The sequence below is a fragment of the Mandrillus leucophaeus genome, unplaced genomic scaffold (genome assembly GCF_000951045.1).
Source record: "Mandrillus leucophaeus isolate KB7577 unplaced genomic scaffold, Mleu.le_1.0 Scaffold554, whole genome shotgun sequence".
Lineage (NCBI taxonomy): Eukaryota > Metazoa > Chordata > Mammalia > Primates > Cercopithecidae > Mandrillus > Mandrillus leucophaeus.
In genome coordinates this window covers 1,326,560-1,345,276 of record NW_012105964.1, presented here as the reverse complement: position 1 = coordinate 1,345,276, position 18,717 = coordinate 1,326,560, and the positions used below count along the sequence as shown (strand labels likewise).

Below are 18,717 nucleotides of genomic sequence, written 5' to 3'. Positions count from 1 at the left end.
CAAAAAAAAAAAAAAAAAAAAAGGTATTATTTAAAACCCTATTAAATTTTGAGAAATCTGTATGAAAATTATTCCCTGACTCAACGTAACCTTTCTCATTTTTTACTTCAGCTTCCTCTTTACTATTCAGTACGTTATTATTTCCCTTTTATTCCTTCACTGACACAAAAATCAACTGCTCCTACATTTCTTATAAAATTGTTTCTCTGTGTAGCGCCACAGTACACCTGCTTTCTGGACAGCATATTTTCAGAATATGGATCCCATAGAATATGAAAACTTTCAAGTGCCAGTAAACGTGGACAATCAGCTTCAAAAAACTTTTGACCAACAAAGCAAAAAGACAATTTATGCCCATCTCTAACTCGTCTCTTTCAAGGATTATGAGAGAGACTTCTATAAGTGACTTGTGGCTCTGGAATGCTGTGAACTTGTCCTAGTTAACTGGATGAGGCTAGAAGCTTCTGGATTTGGTTGCTTCCCCATGGCCACCACTCTTCCTTCTTCCTTGCTATACAACTTTGATTTTGTTCAGGTACCCAAAAGCCATGTGCTTTAATGATGAGTGGGAACTAGATGCGGGGAGGTAAATCCTGGTTTAATACAACTGTCCTCAAAGTATAGTCCTGGAGATCCCCATAAATATGAGGTTCCCCTCTTTTCCAGCTGCATGTCTTGAGGCCAGATTTTATTCATGTGGTTCAATCAAAACAACATATCGCAACAGACTGAATGCAGTAGTAGATAAGAGAACCATGTGTTCTATTGTCAGACATTAAAGAGATTTGTAAAACAGTGAAGCAATACTATTTTTCTAACATGTTTTGCTTTGAAAAATACTCGTTATAAAAATGTTAACATGCAACAGAGTTTATTATTATAAATAAACACATTTTATGCCTCGCATTTCATCTCTAATATGACAAGTATCAATAAACAGATCCTATGTAAACAAAAGCTCTTTAGAATCTTTGGGGCTTTTTGTCAGTTTTTTGTTTTTAAGAGACAGGGTCTTGCTCTGCTTTCCAAGCTATAGTGCAATGGTGTAAGCATAGTTTATCGCTGCCTCCAACTCCTGGGCTTAGGCAATCTTCCCACCTCAGCCTCCTGAGTAGATGGCACTACAGGCACGTGTCACCACACCTGGCTAATCTTTTTAATTTTTTGTAAAAATGGGGTCTCACTATGTTGCCCAGACTGGTCTCAAACTCCTGGCCTCAAGTGGTCCTTCCACCTCAGCCTCCTAAAGTGCTGTGATTACAGCCAGGAGCCACTGCACCCAGCCTAAGTCTTCAGTTTTTAAGAGTGAAAAAAAAAGGGAGAGATCAAAGTTTAATCGTGTCAGTTAATTTCTCCTGCAAGAGATTGGTTTAGGAATGAGGCAGCAATAGTAATTTTGGCCAATGCTGACAAGTTGTCTTTTGGGGGATTTCTGGGAAGTTTTTCTTTTCTCTTTAAAAAAAAAAAAAAAAAAAGATTTGTGGCCGAGCACAGTGGCTCACGCCTGTAATCCCAGCACTTTGGGAGGCGGAGGCAGGCAGATCATGAGGTCAGGAGATCAAGACCATCCTGGCTAACAGGGTGAAACCCTGTCTCTACTAAAAATACAAAAAAAATTAGCCGGGTATGTTGGCAGGCACCTGTAATCCCAGCTACTCAAGAGGCTGAGGAAGGAGAATCGCTTGAACCCAGGAGGCAGAGGTTGCAGTGAGCCGAGATCGTGCCATTGCACTCCAGCCTGGATGACAGAGCAAGACTCCATCTGGAAAAAAAAAAAAACAAAAACAAGATCTATGAGAAGAAACTCTGCTACCTCTGTGCAGGGCTGTGTTTAGAGCTACTGCCTAAAGCTGCAGCAGCTCTCTCTGACCAAAGGGCAGTCAGCTGCAAGACCAAGCCAACATGGTGAGAATGGCAGGACCCGGGTCTCTGATAACATCACTGAACCAGTGAATTAGCTGACCCTGGAACTGCCCCATCTCAGATCTCTTGTTGATGAGAAAATGAATATTCTTTATTGTTTAAGGCATTGTTAGTATGGTTTCTGATACTTGTACCAGAAAACATTCAGTATTTTTGGTTGGTTGTTTTTTACCAAATGTTAAAGAGTTAGAAATCAAACCAACAGATTTAAGCACAGAAAGTTAAATCCTGTTTATGTTTTGTTCATTTCTGAATCCCAGTTGCCTTTATCTGCATGCTGTGAATATTGATGAAAACATCACGGCTCATCAACTCAGACTTTTCACACTGTCAAGATCCTTTCATGAGCTGAATTATTTCCATTCTTCTCCAACAATACTCTGGGTGAGGGATTATAGCTCGAGCAGCACAAATATATCACCAACCCCTGGGAAAAAAAATTAGGGCACACATTCCAATGACAGCAAAGCAGTAGCGCTACTCCCTGCGTGGTCAGAGACACCTGTATTTTAAGGTCATTCAAAATGTGAAGAAGGGAACCAAAGCAGTCAACTAGCCTAATACCCTCACTTTACAGATAAGGAAACTGAGGCCAGAAAGGCCTTGCTATATGCCCAGTCAATCCCAGCAAGAAGGATGCCTGCAGACCAACCCCATTAATCATTCATCTTGTCAGCACTGCAGGACCACAAGCATGGGTTTAATCAAGAATGAGATTTAGATTCCAGTTTCTCAAGCAATTAAGAGAGGGTAAATATTAGTAAGTAAAAAATAACTTCCCCTTTGGTATCAATCAGTTCAGTTTCCAAACTGTAAGTTAGAAAGAGAAAAAGCAGGAAGGAGCTCGGTGCCCAGTACCTAATTGCAACTCACAAAGTATTTGTTAAACTAAACTGACTTTATAACAAAGTAGGATTTTCTCTAATCCAAATCAGTGTTTTCCCAGTTACAGTTAATGAATACTCCTATGATTTAAAAGAGGCAATGATACTTAATGGGCACTTTCCCTCTCTTAGGAAACTTGAGGCTGTATTTGGAGACCTCTGATTGTGGAGCTAGATTTGGTCTCTTCAAAGAATTTTGCTCCTGAGTTCATACAAGCTTAAGTTTCCATACATTTCGAGTGTTCATTTATTTGGAGTGAGAGTCAGGAGGGGAGAGAAGGGTGTGAAGGGTAAAGAAAGAGAAAGGAAAATTATGGGAAAAATTAAAACATAGTTTAATCCTTGCTTCACACATGCACACACGCATACACAGAGAGCAAGAGAGAGCTCAGAATAAAATGCTAGAAAGGATATTGGTCATGGGTCCTCTGCCTTTTGGCAAGGGAGTCTTCATCACTGATGCCAGCCATCAGGTACTTGAGGCCTGTGATCCAAGTGCGGGCCTCCTCGGGGTTGGAGGTGATGAGGTCCAGGGACTCCATGTGGTTGCCATGGTAGATGGTGAAGCAGCAGCTGGGGTCGAAGTTCCCCTCAGCTTGTCTGTGGAATATTTCAGACTGCCGGCCCTCAGTCACTTTGTAAATGGAATCAATAAGTACTGTGAGGAAGATGAGATACACACAGTTATAGAGCAGGCAAAGATACTTGTTTACATGCACTAAGAAACAAGAAAAGCAAAATCATTTTAAATATAAAAAATAAGTATGAGGTTGGGCGCTCACGCCTGTAATCGAGCAGTTTGGGAGGTTGAGGCGGGCAGATTGCCTGAGCTCGGGAGTTCGACACCGGCCTGGGCAATATGGTGAAACCCCGTCTCTACTAAAATGCAAAGAAAATTAGCCGGGCTTGGTGGCGGGTGCCTGTAGTCCTAGCTACTCGGGAAGCTGAGGCAGGAGAATTGCTTGAACCTGGGAGGCAGAGGTTGCAGTGAGCCAAGATCGTGCCACTGCACTACAGCCTGGGTGACGGAACAAGATTCCATCTCCAAAAAAAAAAAAATAAGTATGAAAAAATTCATTGCCTGCAAGTTGTGGTTTCAAGTTAAATGTGAAACCCAGGCCCTGTTGTTTCCCACTAGAAACCTTCTCTGCATAACACCTGTGCTGCCTGAGCTGTCTTGACAACATTCTCCTAAGGCAATAATTCAGGACGTGTTGAAATTTGCAGTAAAAAAAATAGATATGTCAACTGAAGCAAAAAGACTGGTAGAAAAAGGTGGCAATGACTATGTCAAATTTATAGTTTACAGATTTGTAGAAAATATGCAAAGACCTAGAGCGGACTTTGGTGTTTTGCAACATGCATTAGAAGATCATTAGAAAAGTGAAAGGAAAAAGAATTTCTGACAATCAAATAGCCGAGCTACATGGAATTGGCATTCCTAGAGAAAATGCCATGGGGCTAAGGTGGTGAAGGCAGAGCAGAGCTTGGAGAAGTAGAGAGGAACAAGGTGACACCCGAGGAGAGGCAGAAAGAGATATAGAAACATAAGACCCACTCCAGGGATGCTTATCAGGCCACTTATGCTGGACTGGAAAGCTCAAGAGGGAGAATAATGGGAGATAAAACTGGAAAGGTAGACAATGGCTAGATTGTGGAGTGGCTGGAATCACAGAGATTAACATTATTTAGGTAGCAGAGCAAATATGAAGGTTTGGATCACTGAAGCACAGGGCAAGAAGGATAATTTCAGACTAATAAATTATTTTTGGTCTGTGTGCTTGTTTATTTTTCAGTAGGAATCAGAAGTTTGAATATCCTATTGATTATTTATATACACCATCTACCCCTCACTTCTGCCTTAATGGCAGAGTACCAATTTTTTTCTGGTATCAACTCATTTCCCACATGACTCACAGGGAAATGAGCCTATCCTCAGCCCAAGGTTCTGCCACCTTTGTACTCTAGGGCTTGCATCAGTGGTCCCCAGGTTCTCAGGCCTTCAACCTTGGACTTGGAATTATACCATCATCTCCCCTGCTTCTCAGGCCTTTGGACTCAAACTGAGCTACTCCACCAGCTTCCCTGGTTCTCCAGCTTGCAGGTGGCCTATCATGTGACTTCTTGGCCTTCATAATCACATGAGCCAATTCCCCTAAGTCCTCTCTCAAACATCTATCTATTTATCTGTCTATCCTATTGATTGCGTTTCTCTAGGGAAAGCTGACTAACATAGTGTGGGGGAAAGCAGCTTTAAGTAGGAATCACATCAACACTTCTTTACTTCATAAATTCAAATGGTGTTGTTAATTCATTAATCACTTAATAGTGTTCAGAATATGGTAATACATTTTAAAGCCTATTAGCTTTATGATGTCCCTCACCTTTTATATGAATGTAAAACATCTCAGGCTGTAAAACCATATATTCTAACTAAAATATATATATATATAGTCTCCAACACAGGGGAAGTATTAGCATTTATAGTATTCATGGACAAGAAAACTTTTATGGATTTAAATTCCCCAAAGATGGTCATTATTCTGCCTCTCGATATCCAAAATCAACTAACTCCAAACTTACAAAAGTATAAAACTTCCACAGATCTGAAGCTTCAAGAGCCCACTCGGTATAACCCGTGTATAACTATGTCAAGCCAAGCAAAGAATTCAAAGGTTAGTTTTACTTTTCGCCTTCTCACTCTTCCTGGAGGGTCGCCATCGGAGGCGCGTCCGGTGCTCATCCAGGTAAAAGAGGCGAACAAGCCCTTTGCTTCCACGTTTCAGCTTGATCATCTGTGTCCCGGACTGCATCACACTCATGCATCTTTCAACTGCAAAAGAAATCAGAGTGTATCCAGCTATCATACAATGCACAGGCATACTGGTGTCCAGGTTTTAAGAGTCAAATAAAACCTCTGATTCACCTGCAAAGACTCCAAGGACCAGAACAAATTTGGTAGAGGTAATCTGAAAAGTGAGTTGTTAAGGAATTAATTCAGTAGGCTTAAGCCAGTAAAAAGTCTTACTAACAGGAAACAATAAAATCTACTTCCAGGTAAATAATGCATTACTTCATAGGGCTATCTTCTGTTCTGTTTTTTGGTATGAGACTTATGACCACTTGATACTTGGATTTATGTTCTTAAAGTAAGTTCTCAGACATGATAAGTCTTGTGAGTTTTTATAGAGCCAATTATAAAAGTATCTTATAATAATGCTTTAAATGCAATCAACAGAAACAAGATTGGCAAAATGCTGACTATTGTTGAAATTGGATAATGATTACCTATGAATTCATGTTATGTATTTGTGATGTTTGAAAATAGCTAAATAAATTTTTATAAATGTAATCAGAAAAAAATCAGCTTTTCACAGTTGACCATAAAACACTTGCTGATGCATTAAACTGCTAAGATAACCCATCTAGAGGAATAACCTGGTGAATGAATCCAAATCACTTATAGTCCAAGTTAAAGCTGTCATTTAAATCCACTCTACTTTGAGATGAACTTTGCTGGATATAGGAATCTGTTATTTTTGCCTGTTTCCCTTTGTCTGGTAATGGTACCCCAACTTTTCCTTTAGAAACATTCCTCTACCATTTTGTGTGCCTTTGATGGCCTGCCAATCACCCCCAAGTGAAAGAGTAGACACACCTGACTTCAGCTTGGAGCAAATCTGACTCCCTCCCAAGAACATAAATCCTGAGCAGATCATTGCTTGAAAACAGAACTGAGCCATTCAACAACTGAGATACTCCTAGTTGGCCACTCTAAGACGTGACAGTTGTCACAAATCTTATTCTTCCTAAGACTGACAAATGATCCCATTTCCCCCTTGATTCTGCAAGTTACCCAGTACCCTTCTAAATATTTTTTTATTATATCACCCAGAAATAGCTTTTGTTTCACAAAGATTAAAACTAATATACAGGCTTATGTATAAACCATTAGAGCACTCAAAATACCTAGTTCTGAGTACCTACCTCATCAAGCAGTATGCTGTTAGAAACAACAGATAAAAGAAACACAATAAACAAACCTCAGCAACATTAGACTTCAGCTTTTTTAGCTAAATATTTTATCTTTACTAGGAAAGATAATATCATCCACCAGCTTAACATTGTATGCACAGGGTACCTGCTAAAGGTAATTTCAACATAACCAATCTTCACAGTTTACTCCATGTAGTCTTTCCTTCCCTCAAGGAAATCAAGGAGGAACTGCAGAAAATTAAGTATAGTTTCAGGATTTGACACTACAAAGAAGGTGAAGTATAGGTTGCTTTTACTCATTTTATCTGACATATCAAATACCCAAATAACAAAAATATTACTTAAGAAGGCCGGGCGCTGTGGCTCATGACTGTAATCCCAGCACTTTGGGAGGCCAAGGCGGGTGGATCACCTGAGATCAGGAGCTTGAGACCAGCCTGACCAACATGGTAAAACCCCATCTCAAAAAAACCCCATTTTAAAAATTTAAAAAATTAGCCAGGCGTGGCGGCGGGCGCCTGTAATCCTAGGTACTTGGGAGGTTAAGGCAGGAGAATCGCTTGAACCCAGGAGAAGGAGGTTGCAGTGAGCTGAGATCACACCATTGCACTCCAGCCTGGGTGACAAGAGCAAAACTTGGTCTCAAAAAAACAAACAACAAAAAAAAATTACTTAAGAAACACACAAACTTAACATGCTTACTTTAAAGCACAAAACAAAAGTTGAGATTTAATTTCACATAGATTAGTATATTCGGTCACTGAGCATCATTTTTTTAGGCAATGAAAGCTACATATTTGAATTCTTGGCAGCCACATTAACCATCTCACACGAGGAATTAAAGGATCAAGACAAAACCACCAAATCAAACCAACCAAGCCAAAATTCCCAGAAAAACCTATTAGAATTTCACTGACCACTGACAATAGATCACATCAATAAACAGATGTTTATAGACCAACTCCCTGTTCCAGGCACAAGACTATTTCATGAGGTGAAGCAAAGAACAAGGAGACTTTCTGTTTGACCTTAAAGAGTGTAAATTTTAAGAGAACAGAACATCTATGAAGGATATTTATTAATGACAATTCAGAGCTGTGGTGAAGAATACAGTGTGGTTCCAGCTTGGGACAGAATCCCAGATCTGCCACTTACTAGCTGTATGACTACATACAGCTAGTAACTCATTTCCTTATCTATAAAATGGGAATAATTATCTACTTCCTGAATTGAGGCAAGGATTGAATGAGTCAATTCATGTAAAGTACTGAAAACAGTAGTTGGCACATCCTAAACACTAAAAATGGTAGCTATTTGTAACAGACTGAATGTGTCTTGTCCCCAAAGTCCTAACCCTCAGTGTGATGGTATTTGGAGATGGGTCTTTTGAGTGGTAATTAGAAACAGATGAGGTCATGCAAGTGGGGCACCATTATCTCTCTTATTCTCTCTTTCTCTCTCTCTCTCTCTCTCTCTCTCTCTCCACTCCCCCATATGAAGATACAGCAAGAAGGTAGCCACCTATAAGCCAGGAACACAGCCCTCACCAGGAAATGAATCTGTTGGGACTTTGATCTTAGACTTTTCAGCATCCAGCATTGTGAGAAATAAATGTCTGCTGTTTAAGCTACCCAGTCTGTGGTATTTTGTTACAGTAATTGAAGCTGACTAAGACACTATTATAGTTTTATTGCTATTGAAATAGTTAAAAATAAATGCCCAGTCAGAAGTAAATACAGAAACACTAGGGAGGCCAAAGAAAAAGAGAATAGAGTAGGCTGGAATGGGGAGAAATGTAGTAATAAGACACCATCAATGAAGACTTGGGGATAGGAAAGGGTATGAGTAAAGTATGATCAGAGAAAAGAGAAAAGATGAGCCTCTATCTTTGGAAGAGCGATTCAAAAGGGAACTGATAGAATGTATGATTCCATGAGCTAGATAAAACTAGGTTGTAGGGGGACTGGGGATGCTGGTTAAGATTTTGATCCACTGGCAATGAGAGGCTCACTACATATATCTGTGCAAAGGATTGGCTGGCTAAAAAATATAATTTAGGAAGATGTTTCCTTGGGAAGAGAGAATAAAATAAATTGTTTAAGCCAGAGTGGAAAACCGAGTTAACTATATTATCAGAGATCTAACAGCAAGCACTGACTATGTATCTGACACAGGGTCCTCTGCTTTGTTCACAATCCCTTTCTTTCTCAGCTCCTTTTCCTTTCCCCGAAATGGAACTGCCATGGCTATAACAGCTCAACATTTTAACAGGAACGGTGTATCTGCACATTGTTTTAGCATAAAATCATATAAATCATATAATACGATTTCTATGAGACCCTAAATCTGAAACAATATGCATCTTAAATTGTTTATGTAGCTGCTTTATGCTTTCTACTTGATTGCTCCCTATCACATAGAAAAGCCATCTGGATAGAGGTAAACTGAAAAATCAAGTCCACTGAAATCTTGAGAGTCATCTAACCTACTTTTCCCTTCCCCAAACAAGACAGTTGACAATCCCTTGTAATTATAAAGCTAACCAGAGATGAAGCACCCTCAATAACTCTTTGCAACTCATTCCAGTGGGTAAAAGTCACCAACAATACAGACAAACTATTCTTCCAGTCTCATCTAGATCATTCACGTGTCAGCACAAGCCAATTTCTTCCTAGTCTGCCTCCAACAGGAATGATTAACAACAGTTACCACCCCTAAAAATCATTGTCCACCCATGCTCTATTGGTAGACTCCATAAAAGAGAATAAGAATGGCTTTGCCCACAGGTAAACAAGGGAAGAGTTCTAGTGACTTAGAATGATTTAACTTCATCACACACATTTCCAGTGCTCAAGTTTCTCTGAGAAAAGTCTGCAAATGCAGGTGACAAATTCCGGCAGCTGCCAATATGTGCACTATCCCTTTGATTCTACATTCTCCTGTATGATACCCTTAACATAGCTAAAAAATAAGTTTATTTGGATACAATACGGCAACATCCAAGAATATTAAGGGAGAAACACCTACCAGCCCATCACATAGTGTTATGCTCTAGACCTTCACATGTATACAAATGTGTTGCACTGGTTGAAATTGTGATAGTTAAGCCATTTGGCACTCTGCTTTTTTCATTTGTATTATAACAGCTTTCCATGTTTCTACAGAGTCTTAATAATTATCATTTTAATGGCTGCCTAACAGAGTAGGATAAATATTTAAAGAGCAGAAGAGATGAGTTGAAGACTATATTCCTAACTTTATTACATAACTAGAGTTTTAAAACTCTTAATAGAGTCCCATCAATAAAAGAAAAGGCATAATAATGTGGTCTACAAGGTCTTTAAGAATTCAATTTTTTAAAAGAATTAAATCAATCCTTTCTGCCACAAGCAGTTTAATATAAGTAAATTTCCTTAGGGGCTATAAGGTCACTAAATCCCTCAAGCAGAAAATGCTGTAAAAAAAAATATACTTCAGATTTGAAGTAACATATTAACATCATTTATGTTATATATGTGTATATCGCTTGGCTATATACATATATGATAATACATATATACGTATACATGATTAGTATATGTCATTTGGATATACATATACACATATATGATTACTATATATTATTTGGAGGAAGGTTTCCAAGATTTCAACCAAGTATATATGACATCTAAGAAGGTTTAATTCTTCAAATTATGTTTGAATCAGAAATAATCACATTCTGTTAGGAACGTCATACATGCCACATGATGCTGATTTTTTTTTTTTTACAGCTTTACTGAGGTGTCATTGACATGCAATAAAATTCAACTGTTTTAAATGTACAATTCACTGACTTTAGTTTATTTCCAGAGTTGTGTGACAGTCTAATCATACAACGTTTCCATTATCCCTCATGCCCATTTACAGTCAGTCCCCATTTTTACCACAGTCCTGGACAACCACTGACCTACTTTCTATCTCAATAAATGGGCCTTTCCTGGAGAGTTCATATAAATAAAATCATATCATATGTGGTATTTTGTGCTTGGCCTTTCACTTAGCATAATGTTTTTGAGTTTCCTATGATGACTATGTTGTTTCTTATCTTCTTTTCATTCCTCCAGTCCCGCCACATCATGCTAAACTCTTCCACTGGCACTTAGGGTAAAAATTATCCTGAATAGAAGACAGGTTGAGTAAAATAAACAACCGAGTACTATGTAAGTGTAAAAGATAATGAGGAAGATCTCTATGAACTGATATGGAGTAACTTCCAGGATGTTTCAATAAGAAAACGTATGAATAGGCACATATAGTATGATATCTTTTGTGTAAGAAAAGAATGGGAAATTTTTTAAATATACAAATACCTGCTTGTCATTACAAAAATAAACTCAAGAAGAATAAATCAGAAAACAATGGCCCTTGTTACCTGTAAGAATGAGAGAAAATCAAGTAGAAAGGATAAGAAAGGGAATGACATCACTCTTAGTATCCCACATACTTAAAATTAAATCAGTAAGAGTGGAAAGGGGAACAAAACAGAAAGTAACACAGTCCTGCATCTCTTCAGGGCAAGGATGCATTCTGAGAAATGTGTCATTAGGGAAGTTCGTCATTGTGTGAACATCATAGAGTGTATTTACACAGACCTAGATTGCACAGCCTATTGCACATCTAGGCTGTATGGTATAAGCTACAGCTCCTAGGCTACAAACCTGTACAACATGCTACTGTGCTGAATACTATAGGTAATTGTAAGAAAACATAGAAAAGGTACAATAAAAATATGGTATTATAATCTCTTGGGAACCACTGTCATATATGTGGTCCATTATTTACTGAAATGTCATTATGTGGCACATGACTATAAATGTATAACCAGAAAGTAATCTACACACACACACATATACATATTTGTGCATGTGTATATTTGCATGTTTGTATATATGTGTATGTTTTTATTTACCTGCATATATGTATTTCCTTGTTCTAGCCTTTGAAAGGACCAACAGGCAAAATCACTTCTAGCAGTAATATGCACACTTGGTGCCCCGATCATTCTTTGCTACAAAAGACACCTTGAGACAGATTTTTACATACAGAGTCATGACCATACACCGAGATTAGGGTCATATAAGAATATCATTTGCACTCTTTTGTGAACACATCTATTCTGGGACACTGATCACTAAACTGTGAATTAGCAGGTACAAAAATAACAACAACAACAAAGCCCAGGTCCTTTGCAAGACAATCTTTTCAGTAAAAAGTTACATGAAAAATGTGAACTGATTTCCTGCCAGCTTCCACAGATTAGAGTAAATCTGAGTAACTGAAAGAGATTAGCTTCTGGAAACAATTTCATTTCTATGTGGAAAAAGTGCAAAATGATGCAGGTAATGTTTGTCAAAAAGTAAGGAAAGGGAGATTTCCTAAAACCATCAGGGCAGAAGTGAAGGGTATATTCGTTTAATTCTCAGCAGCAACCCAACACTTATTTTGGGACTTGGTACACAGCAGGTGCTGAGAGATCTAGTTTACAGCACAGCAACTTGATAACAGCGTCTGCCCACAGTTTTGTGGGCACAAAGAATGGAGCAAACAGAGTTCTGGTCTGGGCTCTGTCACTGGCTGTGTGAACTTCAGAAGGTAACTGAATACCCTACTTTCCTCAACCTAAAAAGGCATTTTTCTCTATGTTCTGTGAGTTTATAAAACAGCTGATATAGCTTTCATAAATGTTATTTTATCTTTCAATGAGAAAAAATTCCAGTTCCTTTGAAAGCCTTTTACAATAATTTTAAAGAAAAAAGATTAACATCTGGATGTCTTACCAGAGAGAGGATTTTTTAAAAATGATCTCCATATAAAACATAACTGCTTGGCTGGGTGCGTTGGCTCACACCTGTAATCCCCAGCACTTTAGAAGGCCAAAGCAAGAGGATCACTTGTGCCCATGAGTTCAAGAACAGCCAGGGCCACGTAGGGAGACCTGGTCTCTACAAAAAATTTTAAAAATTAGCCAGGTCTGGTGGCACACACCCAGAGTCCCAGCTACTCAGGAGGCTAAGATGAGAGGCTCTCTTGAGCCCAGGAGGTTGAGGCTGTGGTGAGCTGTGATTGCACCATTGCACTCCAGTCTAGGACATAGAGCAAGACCCTGGTCTCCATCAACCAACCAATAAAATATTAAGTAAAGCTATTCCCTGTGAAGAGTAGTTTATATAAATAAATATATATGATATATAAACTAATTATAGTTTATTTATATAAAACTGCTCTTCACAGCAAATGGCTTCACTTAAAAAGCTATTCTTTGCCAGTAGTAAGGCCTTAAAGTCAAATAATATGAGCTTATGAATAAATGTGCTTACAAACAACCATTGAGTGCTTCACTCTTATTAAGTCATGATTCTTCCCACTAAAGAACAATGTGGAGTTTGTTAATTTTTTTTCATTGCCTAAATCATTCCTGTGGAGAAGACAAGATTATTTAAAAGGCTTTTAAAAACTAATTGGTTAACAGTTTGAAAACTGTTTGCAAACCTTGCATGTACACAGTCAATATGTTTATAAACTTGATAAATACAAATGAGGAGAATTAGCTCAAAGAAAGGGTGAAAAGAATTAATCAGTAATTTGTTAAATATCAGACCTTTTTGCTATTTGTATTAAACCCTTCCACATAACACTTTCTTTTTTAATGATGTCTATTTTATATGTAACAATTGTGTCTGTTCCATGTTTTCCATACTCATGGGAAACAAAATGAAATATTAAAAATTCATAACAATGTAGTGGCGAGTAGGGTCACCAAAGCCACTCAGAGAAAAGAGACCCTAAACCCTGGCAAGTGAAAGATAAGAATGTCCTGCTAGCCAGGCTTCTGGCCTCTCTCTGTGCAAACTGGTTAAGAGACTGATAAAAATCACTGTTTGCCTCCTCTGCAAGGTTTTAATTAATGATAAAAAGGATTAGTGTGACAAGTCTTAGATTGTAGCGAATCTGGTGTACTTTGTGCTATGAATTTGTCTCTCTGTGTCATTCTGTCATGGAGAGCATTCCACTGGATAAAACGCGGGCCTAGGACTCCTGCCATTCAAGCTGGCCCGGCAGACTGGTCAGTTACAGACTTTGCTTTGGGTCCCTGAGACAAAAACTGAAGGAGGTTTCCCTCGATTTATGTCCTAGGGAGCATGACCCTGTGACCACACAGAGGTACTCTCTCTTTGTCTCCACCACTTGGAGGGTGGGAATTTTCAGATTCACGTCCAGTGGCTAGTCTGAAAGGAGTCAGCACACTTAGTCCAAATGTGTCAAGCCCTTGGATGAGTTTTGTCTTAAAAGTTCTCATGCTACCTTAAGCCCATTTCTGAGAGTAAATTCTTGGGGATCATGGAAATGCTTCCGCTACCTCCTCTCTAGAAATACCTCTTGCTTGTATGATTAAAAAAAAAAATCTGAAAAATTACCATTTGGCTTTAAAGAACTTTAGGATTGAGTCACTATTAGAACTAAGTACACCATTAAAACAAAAACGACTTTAGCAATCTCTTATTCTCAACAATTTTTTAAAGGTTTAAATTAAAAGAAGGATGCATTATAATGTCATCGTTAGCATTAAAAATCATCTTACGCAGTTAAAATCCTTTTCAAGCCCGAAAATGCCTGCTCTAGCTCCTTCTGGGAAAAATAATGGCAACTGCCCCATACTAAAGCTCAGTAGCGGAGGCTCTGCCCTTTCACAGTGGCAGCCTGAGTTCAACTGCTGGCTTAGAGAATGAGTCCTTTCTGGTCTGTTATTTGTGTGACCTTTGCCATTTATTGATTTTTTTCCCCCTCTATGAACAACTTCTAACTTCCTGTGTTGAATTTTCTCTTCTCTGAGCTACGTTTGGGGTGATTCTAGACCTTGTACAAACCACTTGCCCTCCCTTTGGAGACACCTCATGCATCTGCAGCTAACTCATAACCTAAGTCAAGGCTTACTGGTTTCACTTGGGAAAATATCTTTGTCAGAGGAAGTGGGGGGAAAAGAGGGCTTAAAAGCCAAGGGTGTCAGCTGTTTGTCCCAGCTCTAGCTGGTCAAGAGGGATTTTAAATAATCTTTTTTTGAGAAAAAAGGGCTCTAGAAGTAAAAGTCAGCTTAATTAAAAACAGATATCAAAGCTATACATATATTCAAAAGGGCTTTATGCCTTTTTCTCTTCTTGAATCTTGTTTTTTGAGGAAAAAATGTTTTCTTCTCAGTCCACTCAATTGTTTCTCCATTTACTTCCGTCTTCTTGCTACCCTTGATGCCCACAAGCCAGGACCTAAGGTAATTTCTGACAGCCTGGGACTCCTTAGGAAAAACAGAGGAGGAGATCCCGTTTTAGGAAAAAATTCTGCTTTCCTCATGGAACCCCAAGAACTGTAAATGGACAGATCTGCTCAAAATCTAAGACTTTGCTCTGTTTTGCATTGTATCACCGATCTTTTTTACTTTGGGGAGCACCAAAAATAACTCTGCATTATGAGCAAACTTTTAGCCTTGGTGTGTAATAGCTAGGTAAAGAAATATACTTTTAGAGATATATTTTAGCCTTGGTATATGATTAGCTATGTAGGAAATACATGTTTACTATTGCTCTGTAGTAATAACCATTCACTATAAGTGGCAGTTGCTTATAAGAAAATACTCCTTTCTTTGGACATTTAGATAAGAAAAGCATGCTCTTGGGCATGAAGAAGGTATTGAATGGGGGAACAGGTTGACAACAGAGTGGGCTGATTGCCATTGGGTTACCTACCAGCCTTGGAAAAATGTCTTTGCAATGAGATACACTGTGGAAGCGCTATAATGCCTCATCCGGTTGAGTTTCCATCTTTTTGAGAACCCAGGATTCAGTATGTAAATGGGATCTTCAATCCCTGGTGGTTTGTTTTACCTTCCAGTTGTGCCTGTTTATTATGCCCTAGAAACTGACTTCTTCCTCACCCTGTTCCTTAAAAGGCTTCACCCTAAAGCCAATAATACAATTTAAAAACTCACATCTTTAAATTTTAAAGAAATCTCCATGTGTAAGAGTGTCTGCTTTTCCTGGCTAAAATGGTGTGAACTTTAAGTCACATCATTTTTTCTTGGTTTGAATAAGATGTAAATCCTCTATCTTGTTTGATCTAAGCGTTGCCCTCTTAAAAATGCAAATTTAGAGTTGCCCAGCTGACCACTGTTTAGGGCAGGAAGCAAGTAATCAAGAGACTGATGGTCTAAAATGGGAAAGAGAAACTTAAAAACTGGCAAATAAAAAATGTATTACTCTAATAACAGATCTACTTCTGTTTGTCTGTGTATTTATATGTGTTGCTTGTATGATATTTATATAAAACAGCCCTAACAAATTCGCTTAAAGAAAAATAAGTACTTAAATAATATGTTTTGTTAAAAAAAAAACCCATGAATGCATTTTAGGTTTTTTATTATAGTAATCTTTAGTAAATAAATATAATGTGTATTTTCTTTTTTTCTTTTGAGACAGCATGTCACCCAGGCTGGAGCGCACTGGTGTGATCACAGCTCACTGAAGCCTCAACCTCCCTGGGCTCAGGTGATCCTTCCACCTTAGCTTTCTGAGTAGCTGGGAGTACAGGTGCACACCACCACACCTGGCTAATTTTTGTACTTTTTCATAAAGACAGGGTTTCACCATGTTGGCCAGGCTGGTCTCAAACTCCTGGGCTCAAGCGATCTACCTGCCTCAGCCTCCCAGAGTGCTAGGATTACACGCATAAGTCTCTGTTTTATTTAAAGATTATTAATAAAAATATCTTCAAAATTTAGGCATTTGGGAAGAAAAATGGCAGATAGAAGTCAGGACTAAGATGCAGCTACCATTTGGATGGACAGGACAGAGTACGGAGACTCACACTGTGAACTTCTGCTCCAAGAACCACTGCAGGAATGTGCCAGGAAGAGCAAGGGTTCACAGATCCTGTAGAAGAAACAGCTCACTCTGCAAATTCCACGAGACAGCAAAAAAACTGAGTTCCCAAAGTATAAGAGGAGAAAACCTTCCTTTGAACACATATGTACCCTGGGGAACCTGAAAATTCAGATTATAGGAGAAGGAATTAACTTTACCTAGAGCTGAAATAGATTTTAGCGAGCCAAGCAAAATATTGAAGTAGAAGCAGCAGCAGGAACAGCCCTGTAGGCACTCCTAGTCCCCAGCTCCAGACTAGGGAAGCCATTCTTACTTTATCTAACAGGGGTCCTTGGGGAAGGGATCCCACAGAACTAGGGAGGGGGTTACAGGGTGAAAGAAACTTCTAGCTGAACTTTGTAATAATTTCGACTGAGCATGAATTTTCTTGAGCAGAATCTGGAGGGAAAAACAGAAATTGCTGCAGGAGCCATGGCTGACAGTGTGAGCAGGCAGGAAGAGGCGAGGCCTGAAAGCTGTGCTTGCTTTCTCAACGAGGAGGCTTGTAGCCTGCAGCAAGGTCTGAGCCTAGTACATAGACTGCCCGCGTATAAACTGCATGAAGCTGCATGGGAGCTGAGGGAGACCTGTCACTGCTAGTTTCCCCCCACTTCTCTGGAAACCAGCTCCCTAGCTTCATGAAAGCTGTGTGAGGCCTGTCACTGCCAGCTTTCCCTCACTTCTCTGGAAACCTGTATGATGCAGCAGAGGCAGCCGTAATCACTCTTGGAACATAATTCCATTGACCATGCCACACAGCAGCCTCAGCAAGTCCCACCCAAGGAGAATCTGAGCTCAGACCCGCCGAATCCTGCCCCCACTGGATGGTATTTCTCTATCTGCCCAGGTCGCTAAACACAAAAGACATAAAGTCTTGGAAACTTTATGGCCCTGCCCATCACTGGAGAAACCAGAACATTTATCCTGGTCAACTTAGGGCAAGCTTATATCCTCTTTCTACTACTGCAGCTGGTGCTCTCTTGAAAGTGCCACCTCCTGACTGGAGGTCAACCAACTGAAGCAATTACAGCAACTCAAGACAGAATAACCCTGCTCCCAGGAAAGAGAAAACAACAGCAAATTTCATTGCATGCAACATACTGGCTAACCAGAGGTCCTGAGTATGTCTACATGACGATTTCACTGCCACCATAACCAGCATTCAAGAAAACCAGCGCACTAAACTACAAGCAACGAATCTCACAGAGTCTACTTCATTCCTCTGCTACCTCCACCAAAGCAGGGCTGGTATCCACAGCTAGGAGACATGAAGATGCAGGACATTATAGGACTCTTTGCAGACTTTCCCTAGCACCATCCCAGAGCCTGCTGCCCCACTGGGTGGCTAGACCCAGAAGAGCAATAAGAATCACTGCAGTCCAACTCTCAGGAAGCCCCACCCCTAGGGGAAGCAGGAGAACTCCACATCAAACAATCGCCCCATGGGAATAAAGAATCTGTACAGCAGCCCTTGAATCCCAGATCTTTCCAATGAAATAGTCTACCCAAAGAGGAAAGAACCAAAACAACAATTCTGGTACTATGGCAAAAAAAGGTTCTATAGCACCCTCAAAAGATCACACTAGTTCCCAGCAATGGATCCAAACCAAGAACAAATCTGTTAATTGCCAGAAAAAAAGAATTCAGAAGGTCTATTATTGAGCTACTCAGGAAGATACCAGAGAGAGGTGAAAAACAAAGAAATTAAGAAAACCATAAAGGATATGAATGAAAATTTGCCAGACAAATATATATAATAAAATAAAAACAATCACAACTTCTGGAAATGAAAGACACTTAGAGAAATACAAAATATACCAGAAAGTTTCAACAGTAGACTAGAACAAGTAGAAGAAAAAACTTCAGAGCTCAAAGACAAGGGTTTTAAATTAACACAAACTGATAAAGATAAGGAAAAAAGAATTTTAAAAAAGAACAAAGCTTCCAAGAAATTTGAAATTATGTTA

General features: G+C 39.2%; 1 protein-coding gene across 3 annotated transcripts in view; it reads right to left on the bottom strand.

Moving 5' to 3' along the window:
- Positions 1-18,717, bottom strand: part of PLCH1 (phospholipase C, eta 1) — a 254,831-nt gene that overhangs the window by 99,963 nt on the left and 136,151 nt on the right. For all 3 annotated transcript variants that reach the window (XM_011998057.1, XM_011998059.1, XM_011998058.1), the window contains 2 exons: positions 5,494-5,640; positions 3,222-3,465 (listed from right to left, as the gene is read on the bottom strand). In XM_011998057.1, coding sequence (XP_011853447.1) covers positions 3,222-3,465; positions 5,494-5,640 — 391 coding nt within the window. The remainder of the gene's footprint in view (positions 1-3,221; positions 3,466-5,493; positions 5,641-18,717) is intronic.